The 23,104-nt window shown below is 37.7% G+C and overlaps 1 protein-coding gene across 1 annotated transcript in view; it reads left to right on the forward strand.

Annotated features, from left to right (window-relative positions):
• akirin1 (akirin 1) overlaps positions 1-19,426 on the forward strand; it is a 38,362-nt gene extending 18,936 nt beyond the window's left edge. The window contains exons 2-5 of the mRNA XM_072548479.1: positions 2,897-3,040; positions 9,091-9,222; positions 14,088-14,159; positions 15,920-19,426. Coding sequence (XP_072404580.1) covers positions 2,897-3,040; positions 9,091-9,222; positions 14,088-14,159; positions 15,920-15,930 — 359 coding nt within the window. The 3' untranslated portion in view covers positions 15,931-19,426. The remainder of the gene's footprint in view (positions 1-2,896; positions 3,041-9,090; positions 9,223-14,087; positions 14,160-15,919) is intronic.
• The last annotated feature ends 3,678 nt before the right edge of the window (positions 19,427-23,104 follow it).

A 23,104-nucleotide genomic window follows, 5' to 3' on the forward strand; every position in this document is an offset into this window, starting at 1 on the left:
TTCTGTTATTTTTCTATTGGATGAGAGTACGAACAGTTGCCCTATTGAACTCAAATGTTTTTAAAATTTTGTTTAAAAGTTCTTAGGTTGTTGAAATGTTCACTTTTGTGGAAACTGTGGACATGGAATTCCATTTTAAATAGGATACAACAATGGTTGTGTTGAACGTTATTGAAAATAACCATTCAATATGGTAATAATGGGTGAAAATGGATTGTGCTTGGTTTTAAAAGAATTTAGGAGAGAAAATGGAATGGATTTAAAGTCATTAACAGAACTGAGGTTTGAAAGACTACCCCCATCACCATATAATGAAGTTTAAATAATGCATTTTTTTTGTAGCAGTGCTATACAATGAACTCTTAATTGACAGATTCCCCTTACAATTTAGCAAAATTATATACAACTGCATCTCGCTGAAATTCTATCTGGGTAAGGAGATGCATGTTTTTTAATAACTAACCTGTAAAGTTTAAACATTGTTTTGGCTTGAGTGCTATCCTTCACCAATTTTCTAAAATAAAACACTAAAATGGTTTATTTCAGCGCATCTTGTACAGATTACTGTTTGGGTTGTGTCTTGCTCTGAACTGCTGCTCCAGTATCATGAGTTTATAGGCATATCCCAGATCGGTAATACTGAAAGCTTATTTGCACTAGTCTAAATGCCAGATCAAATATTTGAAAATTAGGAAAGTTTATTTGCTGAAGTAAAATTTCTTGTTCTATTTTCCATTCTGTAGATAAATGATACAGGGTATCTTCAGTCTGGTATTAATTCACTCTTGTAATATCCATCTTGTTTTGTATTTATATAGTTTGCAATGGTATGTAATGCACTGGAGCTTGATTTTGCTTGACAAAGATGCCTGAGACATCCCTTCAAACTTACTGTTTGTATTTTCACTTTTTCAAGAGGCCTTGAACCTCAGTATCTCTTTACTCACATTTATCCAAGAGGGTATTTTTTATTTTTTGTTTTGGCTTCACAAGGATGTGCATCTTTAAATTCCCATTCATTTCCTGTTGTGCAAAATATCAGATTCTTTAGGACAGCTATCCATTATGGATATTTACTAAGAAATATTTTTGAAGGTCTGGTTAACTGGGAATGATGAAAAAACCTTAGTTAATGCAGTGCAGTCAGTTCTGATATAACACGGTAGTTCTGTTCTCATGCAATCCTGTGAAAATCTGTTCAAACTAATGGGGCCGGAGTCACATTATAAACCTATGCACACTTTAAAAGTTCGTGCTTTAGAAACAATTTCCCCAATTTGTAAGTGTGTTAGTGATTTTTGCATTAATGAAATCTGCATTACAGCAGAACAACCTGTACAGGAAAACCTGTACAAATGGATGCATCCAAAAAAAACTAACTTTTTTTTTTGACAGTTTCAAGTAATTGTATTGAAGTGGATAGGTATTTGCAAATTACAAACTGCAGAAGCCTTCTATTGATAGCACATCCTGGATATTCAGTTTTTGAGTTACTAGGTCTGTTTGAAATTTGTTTCATTTTACTAACATAGTAGTGCTTCAGAGAAGGCAATAGCCTGTTGGTATTATCACTAGACTATTAAGCCCTAAACTTGGCTGTTATTCCAGGAATCCAGGTTCAAATCCCACCTTGACTGATGGTAGAATATGAATTCAATAAAAAAAATTGAGTCTAATGACAGTGAATCCATTGTCGATTGTTGAGAAAACCAATCTGGGTCACAAATGCCCTTTTTTTTTTAGGGAAAGAAATCTTCTATGCTTTCCTGGTCTGGCCTACATGTGACTCCAGAGCCACACCAACGTAAGGCCACTAGACGTAGGAGCAGAAATTAGGCTATTCAACCCATTGCGTCTACTTCGATATTCCATGGCTAATATGCTTCTCAATCCCATTGTCCCGCTTTCTTCCTGTAAACCCTTTATCCCATTGATACTCCAGAAACTACCTCCGTCTTAAGAGTCGACCACATTGAGTATACTTAACTGCCTTCTGGGCAATTAGGGATGGGCAATAAATATTGACATTGGCATGGACTGTACAATGGTTGCTCCTACTGATTCTGTCACATTTGGCAAATGAGAGAGGAATCCAGGAAGTTTAATAAAATTAGGTACCCATGCTGTGATTCCAGTTCAGGGGCTATCTATAACAACACTCCATTCTCATTGAGGAATCAGCATAGCAATCTCTACCTTTTTAACTGTTTTGTCAATCTTGCCAGTATTGGGGATAGGATGATTTTGGAGTGGGGAGTGGTGGGGGGGAAGAAGATGAGTCATGGGGTGAGATCATGTGATCAGCTACGCAGGAGTATTTCAAAGTTTTGGCAATTACAAACATCTTAATCTACCAGTGTGTCAGAAACTGACAACATTAACAACCATAGCAAATGGAAGGACAAAGTCAGTGCTGGGATCAGTAAGTATTAATCATCCCTATGTCACAGGGTTCTCCCAGGCCCAACAGCAGCCCCTTATGATGTGCAAATGGCCAAAACAGCAGCTTTATAGGGTCATGATGCTCCCAATGCTCTCCATGTTGAAGATCTTGGTAGTACAATAGACTCTGACATCTAACCACCAAATTAAAATCTGAAATTTCATTTCCACTGGTAGTGCTTAATTATTGGGCCTTTTTGAATAAGGATGCTGAAAGAAAGAATGCTGCAAGAGATACAACTAATTTTCTTATTTGGTTTCCAGACTATAATGACCATTTTGAAAAGAGCTATTTGATGCAAGTTTCTTGTGTTTCTAACTTACAGGTTTTGGTGAACATTTCCATGCAGAACTTTAAGAATAATTTGTAGCATTGCTGTATGTGAAGTTTGACTCCATGTTTATTTGGCTTTTCTCATTTGGTTATACTTTGTCTTTTTAAATGAATTTGCAGAACAGATATTTCAGAACATCAGGCAAGAATATAGCCGCTTCCAATGGAGGAGACAGTTAGAAGGAAGTTTTAATCCAAGTGAGGCAAACAGTTCTGTTGAAGGATCATCTAATACTTTGTTACTAAATGCACCAAGCTCACCAGGTAAGCAAAGATATTCAAACTACATTTCAGAAATTTGCATTAATATTTTTGCTAGTTTTAATCATGCTAGAGAATGCCATAATAGCAATCGACAGATTAATTTTGTTAATACCACAACTTACCTCATTAGTTTTGGTCTCCCATCTTAACCTAACTCAGCAAACACGCTGGGTATTGGGAATATTCAACAAGGAAACGAGTGTGTACTTGGTGGATTCAGCTTGCTGATTGCTACAAATGATCTTCATGATGTCTACGACAGTGGGCATCAGGCACTGTACCTTCTCTATGGTATTAGCATTAGGCATCTGCTAATCAGTCACTACCATTCTGGCACTTCTCCTATTTACAGGCAGGATATTCTAGCAGCCTAAACCTGCATTGCAGGGTGCACCTTTGCATATAGAGCGAACAAAATATTAGTGATGTTGAACAAGGGTTGACAAGGTGTTGCGAACTTTCAGTAGAATGTGTATGCATTGTTATTTCCCCTGCTTGTATTTTGTATGCAATAGGCTTTCAATACTGATCTCCTTCCATAGAACTTTGGCAGCATTTCATAGCCACAGACAGTGTCCACTCAACGCATTATCATCTTTCTCTTCTCCTGCTCCTGAGAGTTGACAAGTCCCTGGGTCCTAATGGATTTCATCCTAAGGTCTTGAAAAAAGTGGCTGATGAGATGGACTACCATATCAAATGATTTCCCCAAAACTCATTTTACAGAGGAACCTCGAATATCTGAGTGAGATTGGCAGACACCATTTTGTTCAGATACTTTTGTTTGGTTAATTGATTCAGTGCCTCTCTCTCTCTCTCTCTCTCTCGTGTGCAGAACCTGCAGCATTGCTGCAGCCTGTTGACACGCACACGCACAAACCTGTCCAATGCAACCAGACTGAACACCAGCAGCAAGACTGCTGCTGCCTTTAGGGGGTGACTCTCAAAATAGTGTACACACATGCAGCCACACCACTTTTTGACAAGTTCTACCTTTGTCCTCAGGATAGTGTTGGAGAGATTATCTGGGGAAGGAGGATTTAGGGTACACCCCTACATAGCACTCCAGGGAAAGTGTGGGGAGAGAGGGCAGGTGGTCCGTCATTTGGAGATGGTGCCTGGACTCCCATCTGTCCAGAACTGTTCTTGGCAGCATTTCAGTAAGCAGAGTTAAGTTTTAATCACTCTGCAAAAGATGCAATCAATGTTGGAAATATCTCTTTGTATCAGGACCATGAGATCATCTTCAGATAATGACCCTTCAGAATAAGGCACTGCTATTAATTTTAAGGTAACTGAGCAGAGCCAATATGATTTTTGTCTGCGAATGCACTTTCATTTCTAAAAAATGAAAACACTGTAGGAAATTAGTCTCCTTTTTTTCCAAATTGATCATCTCTTACAATGCCTTATGGTTTAAAATGTAAAAAAACATTTCAAAACCGGAGTTGAGAAACTCTGCAGTCTTTTTTTGATTTTAATCGTTTGACGAGTCAGCCATGTCATCAATGCAGTCAGTCATATTTTGACTGGCAGATGTGGCAAGGACACGATGGGCTGAAGGGCTTTTTTCCATACCATGAAATTCTCAATTCTGTAAATAACTAGGAAAGGGAAGATGATTCTACAACACGAAGGCAAGATTTGACTGCAAATGGCAATGCAAGAAGAACCATTGACAATAGACAATAGACAATAGACAATAGATGCAGGAGTAGGCCATTCTGCCCTTCGAGCCTGCACCGCCATTCAATATGATCATGGCTGATCATTCCTAATTAGTATCCTGTTCCAGCCTTATCTCCATACCCCTTGACTCCACTATCTTTAAGAGCTCTATCCAATTCTTTCTTAAAAGAATCCAGAGACTGGGCCTCCACTGCCCTCTGGGGCAGAGCATTCCACACAGCCACCACTCTCTGTGTGAAGTAGTTTCTCCTCATCTCTGTCCTAAATGGTCTACCCCGTATTTTTAAGTTGTGTCCTCTGGTTCGGCACTCCCCCATCAACGGAAATATGTTCCCTCCTGCCAGAGTGTCCAATCCTTTCATAAGCCTATACGTTTCAATCAGATCCCCTCTCAGTCTTCTAAACTCAAGGGTATACAAGCCCAGTCGCTTCAGTCTTTCCGTGTAAGGCAATCCTGCCATTCCAGGAATTGACCTCGTGAACCTACGCTGCACTCCCTCAATAGCCAGAATGTCTTTCCTCAAATTTGGAGACCAGAACTGTACACAGTACTCCAGGTGTGGTCTCACCAGGGCCCTGTACAGCTGCAGAAGCACCTCTTTGCTTCTATACTCAATCCCTCTTGTTACGAAGGCCAGCATGCTATTAGCCTTCTTCACGACCTGCTGTACCTGCATGCTTGCCTTCATTGACTGGTGTACAAGAACACCCAGATCTCTCTGAACAGCCCCTTTACCTAATTTGATACCATTGAGGTAGTAATCTGCCTTCCTGTTCTTGCCACCAAAGTGGATAACCAGACATTTATCCACATTAAACTGCATCTGCCATGCATCTGCCCACTCACCTAACTTGTCCAGGTCACCCTGTAATCCCCTAACATCCTCATCACATTTCACCCTACCACCTAGCTTTGTGTCATCAGCAAATTTGCTAATGTTATTGCTGATACCATCTTCTATATCATTTACATATATTGTAAAAAGCTGCGGTCCCAGCACGGATCCCTGCGGTACCCCACTGGTCACTGCCTGCCATTTCGAAATGGAGCCGTTAATCACTACCCTTTGTTTCCTATTAGCCAACCAATTCTCTATCCAATCTAGTACTTTGCCCCCAATCCCGTGCGCCCTAATTTTACTCACTAACCTCTTGTGTGGGACTTTATCAAAAGCTTTCTGAAAGTCCAGGTACACTACATCCACTGGATCTCCCTCGTCCATCTTCCGAGTTACATCCTCAAAAAATTCAAGAAGATTAGTCAAGCATGATTTCCCCTTCATAAATCCATGCTGACTCTGTCCTATCCTGTTACTATTATCCAGATGTGCCGTAATTTCATCCTTTATAATAGACTCCAGCATCTTTCCCACCACTGAGGTCAGACTAACTGGTCTATAATTTCCTGCTTTCTCCCGCCCACCCTTCTTAAAAAGTGGCACAACATTAGCCGCCCTCCAATCCTCAGGAACCAACCCCGATTCTATTGAACTCTGGAAAATAATCACCAGCGCATCCACGATTTCCCGAGCCACCTCCTTCAGTACCCTGGGATGCAGGCCATCAGGTCCCGGAGACTTATCAACCTTCAGACCTAACAGTCTCTCCAACACCAAATCCTGGCAAATAGAAATTCCCTTAAGTTCAGGTCCTTCAGCCACTGTTACCTCAGGGAGATTGCTTGTGTCTTCCCCAGTGAACACAGATCTGAAGTACCCATTTAATTCCTCTGCCATTTCTTCGTTCCCAGTAATATATTCCCCTGCTTCTGTCTTCAAGGGCCCAATTTTTGTCCTAACCATTTTTTTGCCTTGGACATACCTAAAAAAGCTTTTACTATCCTCCTTTATATTCTTGGCCAGTTTACCTTCGTACCTCATTTTTTCTCTGCGTATTTCCTTCTTACTAATCCTCTGTTGTTCTTTAAAAGCTTCCCAGTCCTCCGTTTTCCCGCTTATCTTCGCTAAGTTATACTTTTTCTCTTTTAACCTTATATGTTTCTTTACTTCCCTTGTCAGCCACGGCCGCCCATGTCTCCTCCTGGGATCTTTCTTCCTTTTAGGAATGAACTGATCCTGCATCTTCTGCATTATACACAGAAATATCTGCCATTGTTCCTCCACGGTCTTCCCTGTTAAGGTATTAAACCATTGAACTTTGGCCAGTTGCTCCCTCATAGCTCCATATTTCCCTTTATTCAACTGAAATATTGTCACTTCAGATTGTACCCACTCCCTCTCAAATTGCAGATTGAAGCTTATTGTATTATGGTCACTACTTCCCAATGGCTCCTTCACTTCGAGGTCACTGACCAATTCTGGTTCGTTACACAATACCAGATCCAGAATTGCCTTATCCCTGGTCGGCTCCAGCACCAGCTGCACTAAAAATCCATCTCTGAGGCACTCCACAAAGTCTCTTTCTTGAGGCCCGATACCATCCTGATTCTCCCAGTCTACCTGCATGTTAAAATCCCCCATAACAACTGTGAAAGTAAGACTCGGTCTGTCTCAATGACACTTTGATGGATGAACCTTTACCCAATAGTCAAATCCAAAATATGATATTCATTGGATGTAAGTTTGCACGCTGAGCTGGAAAGTTCGTTTTCAGGTATTTCATCACCATACTAGGAAACATCAGTGAGCCTGGATGATATTGGCTGTAGAATAAATATGTGAATAACATGGTGCAACAGTGGGGGGTAAAACAAGCTATTTCAATTTGTTGAGCAAGTGAGATGAAACATTTGACACACTCAACCTTTTCGTAGGAGCAGTAATAACAAAATCAAAATTTTTTTTTTCTGGAAGACATAAGAAACATTTACAGCTAAGTAGAAACACCAAGAAATTTAATTTGATTCAAAAGGCAAGAACTTCTGTGTGGTCTGTATGGCATATTTAATGTTACAACCGATATTGAAAGCACACCAAGCCGCTAATGTACAGTATAATGCTTTAATATTTGATTTTTAAAAATTCCGGTGAAAGCTCTTGAATTTTTTTAAAACTATACCTATCCACTTCCAAGTTTCTATGAAATCAGGGTTAGTGAGAAAGTCTATATGAGAATTTCCATTAAAAAGAATTTAAGCCATGCCTTGTCTTAGCTTGAAAAAGCTGTTAGCTCCTCTGGATCTCCAAAGGTGGTGCTGACTGTCAAATGCAACAGCTTCCCTATAGAGATAAATTTGTAGTAAAAGAGAAAACTGATGGCAAAGGATGCTACTTTTAAAAACAGGAAAGATAACTCTCGCTCTCTAGGCAGATCTTACAAAGTACAATTGGTTTGTTTTTTTTTGTTGAGTGGTCATTGGTGAAGCCTTCAGCAATGGCCACTTGTTTTAACTTTAGCATTATCAAAACCACTATATTTGAACTGGCTTCATATTGGTAGTTGAATGTGCATTTTGTCCTGTGTCCACAAAAATACATGGATATCTTAAGAAGGAGAGTCACATTTCTATGATAAGTGAAATTTCCCTTTTACTGAAACAATGTTCCTAAAATTAGTGTGAATGATTGATGTTAGGAGTAATTGTGCCAGGTTGAAGTCTGGGGTCACAAAGCAAAAGATCTACCTTGAGTTGACAGTTGGTACGTATCATACCAAACTCCTTTTGAGTGCACGTTCTCTGTAAATGCTTACAAATGAGAAATTATTTGAATGCCATGGGCTCTGCTAATGAGAGGAAGGGACTTCCAAATTTTGGTCCACTGTGCAGAAGCTGGCATGAGAATGGGCTGTAAACTGCAGCTTTGGGAGAGCTTGCAAGTTCCATTGGTAACTTTTTGACTTTTGTATAATTTCTATTGCTCCTGTAATGTAGAATTAAATTTGCCAACTTTGAAATATTGGGTAATTCAATTTTTTGAGCACAAAACTGATTTGCTTAACAGGAGTAAAGATCATGAAACCACTAACCAAAAAAAGAGAGATCTGAAATGAAAAGGAAGAAGAAATTCCAATTCCATAGCTCCCTCCTCTATCCTTTTATCTTTCCCTTAACTTTATTCTCCTCTTACTTTGTTTCTCTATCATTATAAGTTAACAATGTCTTTCAAGTAGGTGGTATAGTCACATAAAAAGGCTATGTAATTATTCTAGAAATTTGTTTATTTTAGGTGATTTTTATCACAATTGCTCAAAGGTGAAGGATTATGTAGTTTTGGAAATTCTGATCATTTCTGGCAGCTGTAGTTTGGCTGTTGAATCAAAGATCTGCTTTAAGAAGCCATTCAACATTTAAAGGTCTGCAGTAATCGCATCAGATCCGTAGGCCAGTGATAGAAAATAAAGTTTCTTCAATCGGAATTGCATTTGTCCCTATAACTGAAATTCTTTTTGTTTTGATGTAGGGACGTTATCTAAGAAAGACCAACCTTTGTTCACGTTACGACAGGTTGGAATAATCTGTGAGCGCCTGCTTAAAGATCATGAAAGCAAGATCCGGGAGGAATATGAACAAGTTCTGAACACAAAACTTGCAGGTAAGATAGTTTGAAAGATTGTTCAGTTCAGTGGAGAACTGGGAAACATGGAGCAGTGTTGTGAGAGTAATAGACTATTATATTGTGAATTCTAGCAACCATCTTTAACAGTACAGTAAGTTCTCATGTAATATGGCCCTATTTAATGTTTTTCTGTTTAAATCAGAAAGCTAATTGGACCTGTAATCTGTGTTTTGAAGGTTAATTTTAATATCATTTCCCTGATCCGATTGGCACCATTCTGGTACAGTTTTACCAGTACTGTATTTTCAGGGGTCTCCCTTTCTGACATGTATCTCCAAATGTCTGAACTCAGTGGATCCTGAGGCCTGTATCAGAGAGCCTTTGTCATTAGACTTCAGACTGTCTATTTGAGCCATGATTGATCCAAGCCATTCATGGTGACTATCTGATGGCATCTCTTTGAGACTGTGCTGCTTTTTGGTGTCTACTCCCTCCTTCCAGGGTTTGCTCCGACAGAGTGGGATGGAAAATCTACTTTACGGAGCCATGACTGGCCCTACTGGCCAGGAGGAGGAAAAAGGCCAGGGCCCCACAGCTAACTGAGAAGCAAGTCCACAATGTTGAGTGAATCCTGGAAGTGGTTAGTGGTGGTGATGTGGTCAGGAATGAGCAATGACTCAAGCTGTTCTAGATCTTAACGATGAAGCACTTCCTGGTGTAGACTGTGGCTCTACCTTCTATCCGGGAGGGGGGTGTGTGGAAAGTCATAAGTTGACAGGGCAGTGAAGATCAATTAGTAGTCCACAGGAGGTGCTGTAAGAAGTGACGTTCCTGTATTTTTAAATTTGGTCAATTAATGTAAAAATTTACCAATGTAATGTCAGCATTGAGGATAAAGCGTTTGTGATTTTCTGATGAAAGATTTGGTGGAACTTTGTTCAGGAATGCAGCCAAAAGTTATTGAGGACTTGCTTCAGTCTATGTACACATGGTTTAGATATTATATAGATGTCTGTGCTAAAGTGGTCTTTAGAAAAACAAGGTTGTAATGTATGAATTGCAGCTGGATAGAGACAGTCTCTGCTATTGTTTATTTTCCCCCACTGACACCTTAGATTTTTGAAAATACTTTGAACACTTGAAAATCTCTTCTGATCTCTGCATAAAATGATTGGAATACCATATATTCAATGTGATTCTTTTCAATAAGTTTGGGAATATTTAAAGTTTGGACAAAATCTTAGTCTTGCAAATCTACATGGTATTGTTTAAAGTTGACCTAAGTTACCTTTTTAAGTAATTGCTGCATCCTGTTTTGGTTCTGGGCACAACAAAACTTCCAACTTCACTTTACCCTTTATCCTTCTGTCTTTCTTTATTTTATGGTTTTGCTTCCTGTTTGTGTTAGCAATGGTCAATCTGGGCACCTGTCATATTGTCTTGTGGGTAGTCAAGAGTGTGTTTCAAGATTCTTGCAGCCTGAAAGGAAGAAATTGTCTTATGATGATAAATACACAATATGCAACAAGGTAGGAGTAACTGTAAAGCTACACTTGCTCTTTAAGTTGGAGAGCAATTTTTGCAGTTGCCTGTCCCACTTGTTAACTTTGAGAGTTGGAAAGTTAAGAAATATAACCTATGCACACCTCTACTGGGAGAAGGTCTATGATATTAGACAATTGGGTTGAAGTACTGCAGCATTATTTGTGCACAAGTAAATTCTGGTCCTCCCAACAACACTTGAACAGGTCTTATGTCTTTTCTTTTAAGAAGTGCTAAGTGTGAACTGACCACTGGTACATTGAATACTTTATAATGATTCTGTAAATAATTTTACCCAGACATACATGGATATTATAAATGTCAAAACAATGTGGTGAAAAATTCATCTCTAAATTTAGCTTTACTACTTTGCTTGAAGGCAGATCTGAACTGCAACATCAAGAATCCCAGAATTGTTACGATGTAGAAGGTTGCACTTTTTTTTAAAATTCACTCATGATGTAGGTGTTGTCGGCTGGCCAGCATTTATAACCTGTCCCTAGTTTCCCTTGAGGTGGTGGTGGTGGTGGTGAACTACTGCAGTCCACGTGTTTGTAAGTTGACTCTCAATCTCCTTGGGGAGAGAATTCCAGGAAGTCCGGATGATGAATGGCTTGGAGGGGAGATTGCATGTGGTGGTATTCAAATGCAGCTGCTACCCTTGTGGTTTTTTGTTTAAAAGATGAAAGTGGCTGTTGATTTTGGAAGGTGCTGCATAAGGATCTTTGGTGAATTCAGCCCATTATCATCTCCAGCTCTTTGAGCATTTGACTTAATGCCACTTGCTTTTTTGCCCCTTGTAGCCCTGTACGTTTGTTTTTTTTTAGTTAAATTGTCTCACCTTTAAAATCTGCTTTCACTTTCATTTGCTGCTTTTATTTTAAAAACAACTTTACATTTGTGCCCTCTGTATTGTTTGATGCTCTTACCAATGGGAACAGTTTCTTCTATTCTATCTTGTCCAGGCCCCCTCCTGATTTTGAAACCTACTGTCAGTCCACCTGAGTATATGGAGCCAAGTCTCTGTTCCTGCAACATTTCAACATGGATAGTACTCTTTCAGTTTATACTTGCATTTTAACACAAAAAAAATCTCTTTACGCTTCTCCATATTGAACTCCAACTATCAGCTATCTCTACTTCAACCTGTCGGTGTTCTTTTTGGAGACCTTTATACTGTTGTCCTCTGTGTACAGTGCTCCCAAATTTTATATCCTGTGTAAACTTTGACATTGTCACCTGCACACTAAGATCTAGATTTCGTTGTTAACACACGAAAGGTGAGGGACTCAATACAGAAGACTGAGGAGCTCTACTGTAATCCTTTTTGTCCTACCTGAAAAATATGCACATTATTTATTGCTTTGATTCCTATACTTAAGTTACTTCCTGTACTTTTTAAAACATTAATTAATGGGATGAGGGAATCCCTGGCCAAGCCGGCATGTATTGCCAATCCCTAATTGTCCAGAGAGCAGATGAGAGTCAACCATGTTGCTGTGGGTCTGGAGTCGCATGGAGCCCAGGCCAGGTAAGGATGGCAGTTTCTTTCCCTGAAGGGTATTAGTGAACTAGATGGGTTTCTTGACAATTGACAATGGATTCACACTTACCATTATTCTTGCTTCCAAATTTTTTTTTTTACTGAGTTCAAATTACACAGTCAGCCGTGGCAGGATTCAAACCTGGGTCCCCTGAACATTATCTGGGTCTCTGGATTAACAGCCAAGCGATAATACCACTAGGCCATCACCTCCCCATTTTATAATGCCTTTAGTACTGTCCCTTTTGAGCTACAGTTTTTCTTAGTTCTGTGGTGTGGCTCTTGTGTAGAATTTCTTTTGCAAGTTTACGTAGAGCACATCAAAAACATTGCTCTTATCAACCCTCTATTACTGCTTCAAAAAAAATTCCAAGTACTTAGTTAGACATTTTTTACTCTAAAATCTATATTGGCTCTTCTGAATTAACCCATACTTTTCTACATGCTGACTAATCTTATCCCGATTGATTCTGGAAGTTGCCCCACTAGGGATAGGGCAAAAAAATGTCTGGGATCAATCCCGAGCCCAAGATTCTGGCTGCTGTGACTAGATATACTACTTTAATCCTGAAGCAATGAATAGTGATGGCAGAGACTCCAGTTTTCTTTGTGTGGCTGACCAGGAATCTCTTGCTATTAACATCTACTGTTAGTGTATATTGGAAAGATGTACAGGTTGATACTTAGCCTTTTTGGCAAATGTTATGAAAGCATATTCCTTGGTCATCCAGCCTGGATTGAGACAGTTAACCATGGCACTGATACGGTGCTAAAAGATCTCCAGTCTTTAGATTGTGGGTATGAAACGCAATTGTTCCAGTAGTGTATTTCATAAGCTTTATGATACCAGCTAATTGTATTGCTATTCAAGTTAGACCCCAGATTGAAACCTGGCTTGATGGATTTTTTTGTTTTCTTAATTAACATGCTTTTTAGCCACTGGGACAGAATCCTGCAAGGCTGTGGATTTTAACAGGACTTATTAACAAGAAATAAGTAAAAGCCAACATTTTAAATATAGAATACAGATCTTAAAACATCCATCAAATCAAAATCTCCACTTGTTTCCTGCCACGATCCATTTCTAGAAAATCAAATCCTTGGAACCAGCACCTGTATATCAACTCTTTTTTTTGAGTACAATTTACTAATTCACTCCACTTGTTTCCTGTGAACTGTGGCGGTAAATCCTTACATCATTAGACACAAGTTTAAAATAGTCTGTTTTTAATAACTTGTATATTTCTAACCAAGCTCTTATTTCTTTGTTTGGAGGCTTCATAAACTACCCTTCTGCTGAGGTGACCACATTTTCCCTGAGCCATCCTCTCTACTCCTGTAAAAAGAGTGCCAAATTCGGTCTCCTCTGAACTTGCAGTCTTTATTTTCTAAACTAAAATTAATCCCTTGGTTATTCTGAACTGAAAACAAGTTAATGACCTTTTGAAAACCACCCCAGTTTAAACAATTTTCCATTGACCCCACAGGGATTTCCACCCACATACTTTGAGAAATGCTGGATTAGGGGTTCTGTTCCGGAAGGAAATGCTGACTTTTTTTTTCTTTTTTGTGTTTTTTAAAAAAAACTTTAACCAAGTGACCTCTATCTGTGCACCAATTTGAAATCCAAAATTCCAAAAATGATATATACTGAACCCATTGTGTCACACTTGTCCTAAAAATGACAAAACAAAGATCCTTCCAAACTTAATTAAAACATTTTATTGTGACAAAATTATGTCAAACAAATTGAACCCAACTGTTTCAGACTAAGTTCTGTTGCATTCTGTTTTAAATAGAATATTCTACTTTTCAGAACAATATGATGCTTTTGTGAAATTCACACACGATCAGATTATGAGACGATATGGAGAACGACCTGCTAGTTGTAAGTATAGATTTCTTGTAGGCTTTGCAATTTTTAAACTTGTAGAAAAATTAAACTCAATGAATGACCAGGAAAGCCATTGGACTTGTACCTAACCCCTCTTACAACTCAGTTAAAATATGAATATAAAGAGTTTGCATTTTAGATTTGCTTTCTGTAACACTGGCTATTAGATTCCTGTTTACTTTTGGTAATTGTTTGAGAGACTAAAGCAATCTAACACCTTTTTTTAATATCCCTTCTAGAAATATAAACTGCTTACCAGCTCTTAGAAAAAACTGGTACAGCATTGACACTTTTTTATATTGCCAGTGATTTATGCACCAGCAAGTTTCTGATTCGATCAAATATGTACAGTTATGAAAATCCTAGTGTGTTTCAGGTTAGGCATTGTGTTTCACTCTAATGTTGTGGTTTAAATTTGAGCTAGAACTGAAATCTTAAATCTGTTCAGCTTAGTCGTTGATTGGAAAACTTGTGAATTTTAAAAATATTTGCTGAGCAATTGGGTGTCACATTATCACTGCTTTCATTTATCATCCATCCCTGTTACACCTGAGTTGATAAGTAATGGGAGCAGTCGAGGAAGGTTTGGCATGCTGTTGCATGGTGTATATTGTTGCTACAATCTGCTGATTATGAATCAAATCCTAGTCAATCAGACTAATTTCTCCTGCATGATGTGGTTGTTTTGCAGCTGTGCATAAGCAGGCAATTGGGGAATATTTCATCAAGCTGTTAACTAGCCTTGAAATGTTGGAGACACTTTTTTACTACAAAATGTTCAGCCTCTTCTGTTCCTATTGTCATAGCATTTTAAAAGCAGCTGTAATTAGGGTTGCGATGAATAGTGGCCTTTTTTGAGTTTAGATAAGGTTCATTCATTGAACATTATAGAGAGCTAGTCAGTTTTTTTTTCTTGATTAGAGATGTTCATTCACACAGGCAATGTTATCCAAAAAAGCATTTGAACAGAAATCTGCAGGTAAGCAGTTTAGAGAAAATAGATTACCTTGAGAACATTAAGTGAATGATTGATATCCAGTACTTTAGTGTTACTTTTTAAATGAAGTGGATGTAAATGAAATGGTAGCTCCCACCAGCTTATGTGAAATGAATTGAGTTGTCAATTTAGGAAAACTGAGATTGTGAATAATAAACGGATATTTCCTGTGCTTGACAACCTGGTTATTGTCATTGGCTTGATCCTTAAAATGGAATTTTGTTTGCCCAATACTCCGTGACTCTTGTTGAATAAAGTACTATGAAGATGCAGTGAGTTGACTAGGCCCATTTTTGTTTTGGAAAATCCGGTAGCATTCTATCCACAGCTACAATGTGCATAACTATTGAGACACTAGAGGGCAGCTAGCCCATTATAGATGACTATCAATAGAAGTGGACGCAACAGAATTTCCACACTTCAGTGAAACCATATACATTTATGAATAGATTTGGCACAATTTTGGTTTTAATCATTGTTAATGTAGTAAAGATTGAAAGCTCTAAACTATTTTTTTTAAAACTGCTTGATTTCTGCAATGATCCTGTTAGTGTGCAACTGTACAAACTGTTGTAATCTTGTCTAATGAAGTTTATCTTTGCATAACTTTAGATAACTCACTTCCCTAACTGTTAGTCTTTTATTAATGTGTAAATAGTGAATTGCAAGAATTTAACTGGATGACTGGCCAGTTTTAATTGCAGTGTTCTTGTTCTTTTCTATGTACTGTCTTACAATACTTCTTTTTTCCCTACAGATGTGTCCTGAAGCATTTTGTGATTGAACGGGTGTTGGCTTTCACCTCAAGTCAGCTGCTGTACTTAATGAGAACTAATTTTGGTGCCATGTTTTACCCACCTTCTACTTGAGGGATTTTAACTCTTCACTGCTGGCCCACCCTACCTCTTGTAAAATGAAACAAAAAGACAAAAAAAATCTGACTTTACCAGGCATTGTGCTATCAGTACAGAGATTTGTCTACTTTCCACTGCTAACTCTGCTACTGTGAGAATAACCTGCCATTTATTTCCAGTTCAAGAAGCTGAATACCAAGCAACAATTAATCTGCTTTTAAGAAGTGGCACTGAATATGGGATTGTTACCGTGCAAACCTTTTGAAAGGATTAAAGTTCTGTCAGAAGTGATTAATCTGAATTTTGAACATCATTAAAGTAGAAATTTCAGTTTCTCTGTATTGATCTGAAAAATGCAGTGCACTACAGTAATATTGCAGAAATCTCCATTTTTTTTGTAGAATTTTTAATTCAGTGGAGCATTGTTACCTGTCAGCAACAGATACCTGTAACACTGTTACTACACAGTAAGTGGGATGTGTATATCCAATCTAGTCTTTGAATTCAAAGTTTCAACTGGAAATCTCCAAATCGCGCACATAACCTGGTCTGAAGCAAAAATTGACTGAGGCAGAAATATAAACATCCATGGCTCACTGTCCAGACACATGAAACGTGTACTTGTGAAAGTCACAAGAACAATGCTAAAACCTTTTATGGTCTCATATTAGGAATGCATGATATGTCAGGGATCTGTTTATTTCAAATTTTCTTCTGAAAGTAGAAAAGCCAGTAATCATTTATGAATGGTACAAAGGTTTAAAAATGGGTTAAACCATCTTTTCTTAAATAGTCCTGTACTTGGTTTAAACTCAGTTTTGTAGAATTTGTCTGTTTGAACAATAGTATTTTTACCTATTGTACCAAGAGTTTAGATTGGCTTTCAATCTTGTTTCATCATTTTGACAATTAAATAGGACTAAGATTACTTGAGCTGGCTCTTTAAAGAGTTGCTTAAATTGAATTTTTAATTTTAAAATGATTCTAAATCTCACTAATTGAGAGCATTGGCCTTTAGCTCAGTGAATATAACATTTGTACAATTCTGTTTTGAAGTACACATATGATCACAAAATGGATTAGATCATGGGCTGAGATTCAGAAACTGGTCTATTTGGGAAATAAATTGGCTTGTGCAGGACTCTTAATTTGCATATTCGATCAAATGAACTTAAATCTAAATGCTTTTGAAATTCTGTCTGCTGGCTACAACATCAACTTTATAGATCTTCCCTCTCATTTAACAAGTTGCAAATCTGTAAGGACAAGCAATGGCATTTTTTTAAACCTACGCTGTTAGAACAAATTGCAATGAATGTTTGTTTTTAAAGCATCCTAACCAAAAAGTGCAACTTCACTGTTGTCTTTGTATGTTTCTTACTCTGTGTGGTGTTAACAAGCTTAGTTTTAAAGAAAAGTTTGAAAAATATCTGAACTGGGCATCTGTTTATACCCAGCTTTTGATGTGAACATTTGAGGATTCCACATTCCCTATTTATTCTCTTTGAAAATTGATTTTGTAACCTATATTAGTCTTGCATTTGCTTGTTTGCCTGAGTTTGGTTTTCTTAGTTATGATTTCAGATGACTTGTGTTTAATAAATCTAGAGTGGCCTTATTAACATAAATGATGTTTTGAGATTATAGCATTGTCAGAACTAAGGATGCACACTGATGCTTTTATAAAACTTGGCTACTACGTAGAATATGGAGGTTGCTTAACAGTTATGCACTCTCCTAGTTAAGATCCTACACCTAACGTGGTAATCGTTATTCAAGGAATCAGTATAGTTAAATTCTTGGAAGTGAGTTTGTAGTCTAGAGACAATGCTTTGTCAGTTCTTTCCTCCAGTTGTAGGTAGTTTTAAAAGCATACAGTTGCACTAGTTGGTTACACTTCACAATATAAGTTTTAATCTGGACAGAATTGCAGACTTAATTAAAAATTGCAGATTTAATAATTACATCTGTACATAGAACGATTATAACTTGGTTCAGCTAAAGGTAACTAATTGAATTTTGGCTCTGCTCATTAGAAACTAATGGCTCAAGGTCTGGACAATTAATTTAGTGACCACAATTGAGTTGATCAGTTTCATCTTAGATGGGGTGATGATTGAGGAAAGTGCATTTTCAAATGATTTTGTACATTGATAGGCTGAATTGTTTGAGATGCTTGTCCTTTCAAAACTTGCCAACATTTTGATGTTTCCAACTCTTCTCTAAAGCTCGAGTACTTTTTTTTTAATATCCCATCACGTTAAACAGAACTGATTCTGAAGTCACCTTTTTTTAATTGGAGTAAAATGGCTTTCATTTTCTTGACTCATTAGTGTTTAATTAGGTTGATTTCAAGTCCTAGCTTTAAATAAACTCCCACTATCAGTGCCTTCCATTCAACAATAACTCTATATATATATTTTGTCAACTTTTCATGGAAAGTAAAAGAAAAGGTCCTCTGCCTGAACTACTTGGTCAAAGATGAGAGAAATCTTTTCTCTGGAATCTCCCATTTCTTCACACTGCACTAAAGGACATTGATTTCAAATTTTTACTATAGTAAAGGCAAAAATGGAAGATATTAATTTATTGAATGGAGTGTGATGTACTAACTAACATTGTTGTAAGCAAAGATCACTCAAAACGTGATCTGTTTTCCAAAAGTGGTATATCAGCTAATCTTGGTGTGGGTGGAGAAGGCAGGAGAAAAGCATGAGTTGGCTAAGTTTGAACAAGTCTTGAGTGATAGTAAAGCATGTTTGTTTCTCTGTGCGTGTGTGTATGTGTATTTTGGGAGGAAAACTTTCCTACAATTTTGTCAATCCTGTTTTAAAAGTCTTCCCTGTCTGATTCTTTTGTTTGCCTTCTCTTCCCTGAGTATTATAAATTGAAGTTGAGTTATAAAATATCTAGCTGGTTTTTGGCAGTATATAGTACTAGCTCATTCCTGTTACATTAGAATATCCAGAAAATTTGCTGAATATAAATGACAGAATAGAGGTCAAAATTAAAACCTGTGTGAATCTCAATTTTTTAGAAGGTTTAAAATTAGTCTGTGCTTAGAACAGGTTAGTTTGGCCATGATGTCTATTGCAACATAAATTGAAAATCCCTGAAATCTAGGTTTTAAATGAGCAGAGGACACAACTTGTTCTAATTGCACGCACTCATGAGAGATTCTGAAATCATCCTTTTATATTCATGTGCTTCTCTAACAATTACAGGACAGTTAGTGACCAGGCTATTGGCTCTCTGCAAAGCAAATGTTCTTGCCCATTGAGGTAATATTTGCTAATTGCTGAAGTGTTCTGTGTATTAGATGTATTGTTTGTGGATACTGCATCTCCTTTGTTTTACTTCATTAAATGCCATTTTGTTTTATTGAACTCATTAAATAAATACAACATCAACTTGATTCCTAATTTTGTACATTTTTAGAGTTCAGTAAGTTAGTCTTTCATACTGTGCAACTTTTTACTTTTTAAAGTTTTTTTTTCCTGCCTGACTTCCAAAACTGTTCAGAAGTAAATTTGGATAAAATGCTGAGACATTGCAAGCAGTCTAAGATTTGTTGCAGTGAACCAAGATAAGCTTGCAAAAGTTATTGGCCCTTACAAAAAAACTTAAACCATAAACAAGTGTTTATCTTACAGATGAGAGTTAAGCATTTTACCTTTTTTATTTTCATGAATTTAATATAGTCCACAAGTGTACATTAATATGTGTATGGCAGTGATTCTGAAATGAGTCTGAGAATGTTTGCTTGTATGTTTGATTTAAAGGGGTCTGCCTCCGGTGGAATCCATTTTGAAAATCTATTTAATGTCACCCTCCAAAATTTACAGAATCTTTGACCAGTTTTGTCTCCAAGTCAACAATTGACACCTGTACAGAATGGCTTTTGCAGATAACCTGAAATTGCTCCATATCCTTTTCTGCACACTGTTTCTTGTGGAATTGGATTTGCTTGGTTCCATTCTTGCCTGTGACTTGTAGTTGGGTAATGTCTAGTGACTGCTAGTGTTCCTATTTCTGCCCAATTATCTCAAAAATTCTTGAAAATCCAAACTTGGTTCCCTTTTTGTTGTTTTTAATGATGTTATCCAAGGACTTGATGTCAGTTTCCACATGTGCACTGATGTGCATTTATACTTTTTACCTCCTTTCTTTAATCCTCCACTGTCTATTTGCTATCATGCTATTTGTCTTTTATAAACTAACTAACTTCCTTCAGATAATTGCTGTAAAGACTGTAACTTTCCCTCCCCTAACTCACTATATAATTGATGAATTCTTGTCAATTCCTTTGGTTGAATAAGATTATTTGCTTGTGAAAATTCAAACCTGTATCATGTTGTGAAGATTTGTTTTTTTCCCTCTGGAATTACTCTTTCTGCACCTTTTTTTTAGCTTGTGTATATGTACAAAGGGAAAAGTTCCAAGAATGGATTCTCAGGAGATTACAAAGATGAGGAAGCAGACCATGAATTGATAAAACTAATAATTACTCTTACTTTATGCTAACTAAACTCTGCTGTGGTCTAGAGGTGTTGGAAGTTGGCCATGTGTTAGGTTTTTTTTTTAATTATTCCTGATCACCTTTTTGCAATCAACATGTAACTGGTGGGTTGCATAATTTTCCCTTCCATGCAGGATTTCACAATCTGTTTTACCATTGTATTGCCAATTTTATTCAAAATTGTCATGCATGGACAACAAAACTGCATTGTTTTAAACCTATCTGCTGTAATAAAACGGTAGCTTCCTCATACACCAAATTACAACAAAATGGATACTGTCTTTATATAAAAGTGGCATTCAAATCAGGCTTGAGGTTTGCATTGGTAAAATCCAGTAGTGCTCAATTTTAATTTTGGTTGTGGTTTATAACTGTGAGGAGCTGATACATTAGTTTGGCTGCTGCGTATACAACACTATATAAAATAATCAATGACATAATTTTCACAAATTTGTAATTGAGCTGTTAGAATAGGAATTGCATTTATAATTCAAATTAAGCTTTGTCCTTTTGATACCTACATAAGATTCTTATTTACTGACTTTAGCTCCACCTTCACCTTCACCAAATTTCCAACAAAACTCTTCTGCAAATTTCGAGAGCTAAGCTTCTGCTCATTCCTCTGCACCTGGACCCTCTACTTCCTGACATGCAAACCGCAATCAGTAAGGATAGACACCGTCTCTTCCACAATAATCCTCACCATTGGTGCCTTGCAAGGTTAAATACTCTGCCCCTTGCTAAACTACTTATATACTCATGACTGTTTGGCTAAATTCAGCTCTAACTCTATTTACAAATTTGCTGTAGAGATCTAACCCACAAGAATGACAAGATATAGGAAAGAGACAGCTCAGTGGCATGGTAAAAGGGCAATAATATTTCCCTTGAAGGAAAAGTGAAGGAACTGGTTGACTTCAGGAGGTGGAGTAGAGGACAGGCGCTGGTTGTGTCAATGGTGCTGGAGAGGAGGTGGTCAACTGCTTAATGTAACTATCACCAACAATCTATTCTGGTCCATCCACATCGACATCTCTACTACCTCCAGAAGGCTAAGGAAATTTGGCGTGTCTGCAACGACTACTGATTTTTAGAGAGACATTTAGATTGAAAGCATCCTCTGATATCACTGCTTGGTATGACAACTGCTGTGCCCAAGAGTGCAAGAAATTGCAGAGTGTGAATGCAGTCCAGTATTCTGCATTCTATTCTATTACTCTGTACTTGAGTAAGGTATGATTTGACTGGTTAGCATGCAATACTTTTCACTGTCTCAGTATAAGTGCCAATAATAAATCAAATCCCCTCCAAACGTGATTTGTGTTAGTGCTCTCCTGACTTACCATCCACAATGCATTCTCCATAACCTCTAAGATCATTTGATATTCTACTCATTGTATCCCCTTAAATCTTGTTTGCATCATCCTGTTCTCATTGACCTACACTGGGCTAAGAACCAAAATTTTTTGATGACAAAACCTATATTTAAACAACTCCAAAACCATTCCACTCTAAACATTGTCTTAAAATATTTCTGACATTGTCTCCCTTTCTCCTAAATTTGTTGCCAAACTGTAGCTGCTTTGCTCCCTCTCGAAATCAAGCTAAATAAATCCAACTCTGCCAACGACCACTCCATTAGTCTACTCTCAATCAACAGTAAATTGATGGAAAGTGTCATCAACTGTGCTATCAAACAGTATCTGCTCAGCAATAATTTGATCAGAGGCCCAATTTGCATTCTGCCACGACCTCCAACTCCTGAACTTGGTTCAAATGTGGATAAGAGCCAAATTTGTGGTGTGAAATGAGTGTGACGAGCCCTTGACACTAAGACTGCATTTCAGTGTGGAGCATCAAGCAGCCATTGCAAAACTAGTATAAGAATTGGAGCAAACTCTTTCGAATCTTAAAAAGCATATAGAAAGATAGTTGCAGTTGTTGATCAGTCGTTTAAACTCCAAGACATCTCTGCAGGTGTACCTCAGGGTAGTGTCCTAGATCTTCAGCTGCTACATTGCTGACCTTCCCTCCCCCACCCCTGTCAGCATAAGGTCAGAAGTGGGGGTGTTTATTGTGCAATAATTAGCACCATTCACTTCAGATACTGAAGCAGTCCATGTTCCGATGCAACAATATCTAGACAAAATTCAAGGTTGAGCTGACCAGTGACATTTGCATCATACGAATAGAGGCAATGCTATAAGAGACAATCTAATCACTGCCTCTTGATATTCAGTGGTATTACTATCACTGAATCTCTCTACTATCAACATCCTAGAGGGATTCCATTGACTAGAAAGTCAGTTGGGCTATTTTATTAGTATAATGGCTACAAGAGCAGGACAGAAATCAAGAGTACTACAGTGAGTAAGTCATCTTCTGACTCCCCAAAGCCTATCCGTCATCCACAAGGCACAAGTGAGGAGCATGATGGAATGGTCCCACTTGCAGTTTCAACAAAATTCCAGAAGCTTGACACCAGGACAAAATTGTTTGCTTGATTGGCATCACATCCATTCTTTTCACCATAAATGCTAAGTTGCAACTGTATGTACCATCTACAGAT

Source organism: Chiloscyllium punctatum, chromosome 27 (genome assembly GCF_047496795.1).
Source record: "Chiloscyllium punctatum isolate Juve2018m chromosome 27, sChiPun1.3, whole genome shotgun sequence".
Taxonomy (NCBI): domain Eukaryota; kingdom Metazoa; phylum Chordata; class Chondrichthyes; order Orectolobiformes; family Hemiscylliidae; genus Chiloscyllium; species Chiloscyllium punctatum.